General features: G+C 35.0%; 1 protein-coding gene across 1 annotated transcript; it reads left to right on the forward strand.

Moving 5' to 3' along the window:
* Nucleotides 1-3,606: 3,606 nt before the first annotated feature.
* On the forward strand, nucleotides 3,607-6,111 carry LOC148873475 (polygalacturonase-like). Its single transcript, XM_088964458.1, has 4 exons — nucleotides 3,607-4,167; nucleotides 4,906-5,195; nucleotides 5,302-5,530; nucleotides 5,700-6,111. The coding sequence occupies exons 1-4, from the start codon at nucleotides 3,733-3,735 to the stop codon at nucleotides 5,922-5,924; spliced, it is 1,179 nt and encodes a 392-aa protein (XP_088820584.1). The 5' UTR covers nucleotides 3,607-3,732; the 3' UTR covers nucleotides 5,925-6,111.
* The last annotated feature ends 613 nt before the right edge of the window (nucleotides 6,112-6,724 follow it).

Below are 6,724 nucleotides of genomic sequence, written 5' to 3' on the forward strand. Positions count from 1 at the left end.
CAAAGTAGAAGAAAATAAAAACGAAAATATAGTAGTAATGTAAAGATTACCTAATAATCAGAATTAATCTGATCAAATGACAGTGTGAATCTATCTCAACATTTTTTGGGTAAGGGAAGAAAAAGCATGGTTTTTAAAACCGATTTGGAGGCCGAATTGGTTAAGGGTCTGGTTATCGGGTCGAACAATCCAACTATTCGAACCGAATGATCGGCCCATTCTAATAAAAACATAAAAAAATAAAACAAATTAAAAAATAATAATAAATGGTCAAAACTGTTTGAATAATTTGAACGGTTAATTGTCCGGTTCAGCAAAGATTTTTCTTTTTTTAATATATCAAAAAATTTTATAAATACAAGAAAATGATATTATTTTATTCGTCCATGTTAATATCCCATGTGTGTAGAAAAGGACAACACTGTATACATGTTGTGTATATATCAGTTGTATAGAAAAGGACATTAGATGACTACGGAACCTTAAATCACATATCATTGAATTGAAGCCCAAAATGGCTCTACACTTTACCAATTCACACACCCTAGAAAGGTTGTAATTCTTAGTCCTGTAACCCCACATGGCCACGATGCCTTGCACCCCTCTCTCTCTCTCTGATACATACAAAAAACAAACGTAAAACTAGGGTGGCCAAAAATGGAATTAAAAGTGGTTCACCAGGCACTGTTTGGCCCTACAACTGATTCCTTCTCTACTATCCTTTTCACTTGTCACGTCCTCCAACCATCGATTGGTTGACATATCCAACAGGTTTAGTTTGGCCATTTTGCCAAGCTCCATTTGGTAATTAGGTCCTGTTTGGCTATTATAGGAATACAAATCCAATCCATCTAGCTTCCCTTATCTTGCATGTCATCCATAAGAATAAAATCTAGGGCATCTGTTTTGCTCAACAAACAATTAGAACAAATAACAACAACAACAATAACAACAATAACAACAATAACAACAACAACAACAACAACAACAATAATAATAATAATAATAATAATAATAATAATAATAATAATAATAATAATAATAATCAAACAGGAACTCAAATGCTTTTTCTTTACATCACACAAGTTGGTCAGATTGACCTAAGATCAGAATTTTGAACAAAAAGGGGAGAAAAGGAAGGAAAGAAGAGTTTAACTTCACCCTTTACTCCATCAGAATATATGTTATTGTAATGCATTTTACTCCACTCTACTTGGAATTACAAACTTGAATTTCAGTATCAAATAAAAATATTATTGAGACTTCTCTAAGTTAAGAGATCATTTTCACATCCAAGATGCCTATAAAATCATAATATTATGTGTGTGTGTTTAATAATATGTATATATATACACATACATACACAAACATGTGTATATACATTTTTATTTTCAATTTTATTATACTACTTTCATTCCAAATTTATTGTATTTTTTAAATTTTATTTTATTATTTCATATATCTATCTTTATCTATATATATATATATATATATATATATATATATATATAAACAATTGTGTATATCAAAATTCATATGAAATAAAATTTTAAAATTTTTCTTAATTTCTTGTCTATCTTGTTAATATATTTTAACTTTTTTTTTTCATTATTTTTTTCAATATTTTAAAAAAAATTATAACACCCACAACCTGACCCAACCCAATATTAGCCAACTTGGGCTTGGGTGCGGGTCATGCCAAGCTTTCCTTTTGAGGGGGGATTCAAGGCCAGGCAGGTATGCCTGTCAAGGCTTGCGAAATGTCATAAATTCATAATAGCTAGGGAGAATGAGATTCATCACAGGGTCAGAATTTTTAGGCCCAAAGTACAGTTAGGGTAGGTGCTAGCTCGGAATTGATGCCAATTCACGAACAGGCATTGATGTATAAAATGGGGGTATTTGGCATTTTGAATGTTTATAATTCTGTATTTAAATTCAGAAATCTACAATGGGCCTATCCGTACCTTTCCATAATAACTAACACTCGACAGCTTAATATTATATTGAAGCCCAAAATGGCTCTACACATTATTACCACTCACACAACAAAGAAAAAAAAAAGTCGCAATTGTTAGTCCTGTAATCCCACATGGCTAGTGGCCACGATGCCTTGCACCTGTATATCTTTCTCTCTCAAAAAAAAAAAAAAAACCAAAAACTAGGGTGGCCAAAAATGGAATTGAAAGTGGGTCCCCTGCCACTGTTTGGGCCTATTACTACTGATTGTTTCTCTAATATAAATCCTTTTCACTTGTCACGTCCTCCAAGTCCCCAACTATCAATTTGTGTACTGCATTATGTGATGAAAGCCCCCCATGTTTCCTATATTTCAGAAAATTTTCTCTAAATTTTATTTTCAATATAAATAAAGCAATATGTATAATTTTAAGAGTGGGGGATGAAATTTGAGTTTCCAACATGTCCTATTTATATCATGATCATCGTTCCTACTAACTATAAACAAAATGCACCATATCCATATTATAAAACCAAAATTAGGGCTGTAAATCAATCGGATTCAGTTAAATTCGCATCTGGTCTGATTATCAAATCCTTGGATTTGAATCCAGACCAAGTCCAAACATAATTTAGGATTTAATCTGCATCCATTATAATTGTGTTTAAAATGACAAACAATAAAAAAATAATAATAATTTTTTAACTTATACATATATAAAAAATGTATACAAATATAAAAGGTTAAATTTATTATTTATAAATTTTATATAATTATATATATTATCTATATATATTACATAATTATACTATAGTATATAGTATCTAATATTTTATTAGATTCATATTTTAATCTGATTGGATGGGTTAAAAATCAGCATCCGATCTAATTGTTAATTGGATGCAAGCCTAACATCCACATCTGGGTTATGAGATAATCGGATTTGGAGTCAAATATTTAGATATCACACTTTTGGAGTCCATTGACGGGCTGTACTGGGGTTTCCATCACTAGTTGATGCCCTCCAATGTTAATTAACAAAATTAGAATTCATAATACATCCAAAGGATAAATGCATACATACATACACTCATAAAATTTCATATATATATATATATATATATATAGATAGATAGATATAATTATCGATCGAAAAAGCAAAAGAAGTCTATTACCTTCAATGTGCTAGAGCTACAGTGCTATTTACTCTAACTAAATGTCCTACAACTACAAACAATATTAAAGATGTAACAATTAATTTTTTGGTGCCACCATCCTATATTAAGCTAGCTAGCTTTTAGGAGAACAAGAGTTTGAGATCTCCTCTAGTTTCTTCTTTTGGTAATACGTGGGTTGTTTGACAAATCCCACACGCCATTATCAATCAGTCCACATATAACATGAAACTCTAGATCCTGTGGGGCACCATTAATTCACTAAGATCAACTACAACTAACAAATGGCTTACATAAGGAGGACATGTTCTTATTGAACTATTTACTATACGTAACATGAATGAAAGCTACTTAATTTGTTATATTTCTCTGATTTATATATTCAAATCCACCCAATTTGCTTTGGCTTGTGCCCATCTCCAACCCCTTGGTAAATCTTATAAATAGCCCGACGCTCTCTAACTTTCTCTCATCTCTCTCTCCTACACAGCTTAACAAATCATCCAAAGTTTCTCGATCGATCATTAATTTGGGTCGACTTTCTGATATCCTCCTCTCACATAGTTCGGCTCATCCTCTTCCTCTCTCTCAATCAAAATGTCGAAACCCACCATTAATTTTCTTCTCTCACTTATCTACGTATTCATCTATTCAACATCTGAAGCTGCAACTTACAATGTAGCCAGCTTTGGAGCCAAAGCCGATGGCAAAACTGACTCAACTCCTGCATTCCTCAAAGCATGGGCTGGGGCTTGCGGTTCGGTCAGTTCCGCCATGATCTATGTCCCACCGGGGAGATACTTACTCAATCATGCAGTGTTCAGCGGCCAATGCAAGAACAACGACATCACAATACGTTTGGACGGGACACTCGTGGCCCCCTCCGCCTACCGTGTCCTTGGTAGCTCCGGTTACTGGCTTTCCTTCCGGGACGTCAATGGGGTTTCAATCTACGGAGGGACCCTTGATGGGCAAGGATCTGCCCTGTGGGCTTGCAAGGCTGCCGGGAAGAGTTGCCCGAACGGAGCCAGGGTAAGTTGATAATAGCTAACAACTAATTAAGTTCTCATTTCTGTCGTGTGTACGTGATTCCAAGTTTGCCCGAAAATATTCTTTAGTATTTTCTGAAAGGAGAGTAGTGAAACAGTGAAGTGATAGAGCTTCATGGAGTGAATTAGCTTCTTTCTCTTAATTAGTGACCCTACCTAGCTATAAATATAATTATCCTGGTTGGAGAGAGAAAACTTAATTTGGCTGTCCATCGACAGATTGGGCTGTCAACAGGGCTCTGCCTACGTGTCCAGCGATGCATCCAGCACTAATACTATCCATCGAATGAAAGACCTTAATTTTTGTATTGGCCACATGCATGTTCACTCCACAGAGTCCATTATATTCACATATATCTTTAACAGGGAATGAACAAGGAAATTAGTCTATTCATATACTGTATTAATTTAGTTTGTTTAATTTTATTAAATAAATCCTCCAAAGTAGGAATTTATATATACATAGTCCAGACTGATATCTGTCCCATAGATAGAGGATCGCTAATTAGGCTTTCTGGGTCCAATAAATTGCCATGTAGAAGAGTCTTGAGTTGTTTAGATTTCTTCTGCAATGACCCTCCCAGTAGAACCTTTTCCTTAGAAAACTTGATAAGAATAACAAGAAAATGTTCAACTGACCTCTGAATTCCAGACCTAGCATGAAGCCCATAACACATATTGACACTTCTTTTTCTTCTTTGTTTGTGGGTTGCTAGTGCAGTCTCTAACCATTACAAATTCAAAGAACATTGCGATCAATGGATTATCATCGATAAATAGCCAGTTATACCACATTGTGATCGATGATTGCCAGAATGTCAATGTGCAAGGGGTGAAGATTGCAGCCTCAGGAAACAGCCCGAACACTGATGGCATTCATGTTGAATCATCGTCGGCTGTCACGATCCAGAGCTCTAACATCAAGACCGGCGACGACTGCATCTCTATTGGCCCCGGTACTACCAACTTGTGGATAGAGAACATTGCATGTGGACCAGGGCATGGCATCAGGTTAGATTAATTAGATCAATGTATTTAAACTACTTACTATGTATGATTCATCATCACTTTGTAGGAATATAGGGTTGACGTTTGTGTGGGGATTCCCTTGCTGCAGCATTGGAAGCCTTGGCAAGGAGCTCAAAGAAGCAGGCGTCCAGAACGTGACAGTTAAAACTGTTACTTTGTCTGGTACTGATAATGGGCTGAGGATTAAGACATGGGCAAGACCCAGTAATGGATTTGTAAAAGGAGTCCTTTTTGAGCACGCCATCATGAACAATGTGGAAAACCCCATCATAATCGACCAAAATTACTGCCCTCATGGTGAAAATTGCCCACATCAGGTACAGTATTATAAGGGTATTTTGGTAAAAAATCTCTCTCCAAAAATGACAGCCTTGAGTTGGGCCCAGAAATGGGCTTCCGGGTCCATTATTTTATTATCTATATTAAAAGATAATATGGGTTTTCAAAATGTTATTATTTAAATGCCTATTTATGGGGTTTTTACAGGTGTCAGGCATACAAATCAGTGAGGTGACATACAAGAACATCCAAGGAACATCAGCAACACAAGTAGCTGTGAAATTCAACTGCAGCCCAAAGAACCCATGTACCGGGATCACGATGGAAGATGTAAGGCTCACCTATGCAATTGAAAATCAAGCTGCCAAATCATTTTGTAGCAATGCTGGAGGAAAAGCTTCTGGTGTCGTTGAACCAACAAGCTGTCTATAGACTATAGACTATAGGGAAAATACATAAATACCCAGATTAACACCAGGAGCTTTCTACAAATAGCAGTGTAGTAGATACCATAATTGCTCTTCATTCTTGTACTACCGAAGGAGAATGGGAATGCTTATTTAATGGAAAAGGAAACTATTTAGTATTGCTATATTTATTTTGTGATTGTGATCATTAAGAGGAATCTACTAACTTAGGATGGCTTGGACTCTATTTGTTTTTACACAGCTTAATTTTGCATTTGTTTGTTTGTTTGTAAGTATAATTTGTACTCCTATATGATGCTAAATTTATACCCTAATTATCTCTAAAATAAAATGGGGACAATGTCATTTTACTTCCTCCCTTACTCCTAGATAAATAGCCTTCCTCTTGCCTTCATTCTCTTTTATCTAAAGTGGGGAATATATCATACTACTTTCTGTTTTACTCCATACAAACAAATAAAAGGAAGTAAAACCTAAAGCAAAAATAAACCAGAATTTACACTCAGCCTATTTGCACTCCCATATATTCACTTCAGCACAAATAAAATTTGCAATGCCAAGAAATGGAACATTAGGCTTTAGGCTTAGTTTGGAAAGAGTGCAAATGCAAATATGTAGACTGCAAATGCTTGTATACAGAATTTCTAAACCTTATATTTATACTGTAAATATATATATTTACACTCATTCCAAACTGTGCCTTACGTACAAAATCTATCCTAAAAGCGTTTTACAGCCTTACAATTTAGTTGTTTAATGTCCATACAGACTTTGATGAAGTTGTTGATGTTCCAGGGGGCTCCA

The sequence above is a fragment of the Nelumbo lutea genome, chromosome 1 (assembly GCF_056320005.1).
Source record: "Nelumbo lutea isolate HS-2025 chromosome 1, American lotus-T2T, whole genome shotgun sequence".
Lineage (NCBI taxonomy): Eukaryota > Viridiplantae > Streptophyta > Magnoliopsida > Proteales > Nelumbonaceae > Nelumbo > Nelumbo lutea.

Bases quoted from the DNA above. Each gene is read 5' to 3' on its own strand.
- LOC148873475 (XM_088964458.1), top strand. From the start codon at position 3,733: ATGTCGAAACCCACCATTAATTTTCTTCTCTCACTTATCTACGTATTC. The intron at 5,196-5,301 runs GTTAGATTAATT...CCCTTGCTGCAG, and splicing joins GGACCAGGGCATGGCATCAG to CATTGGAAGCCTTGGCAAGG. The intron at 5,531-5,699 runs GTACAGTATTAT...GGGTTTTTACAG, and splicing joins GTGAAAATTGCCCACATCAG to GTGTCAGGCATACAAATCAG.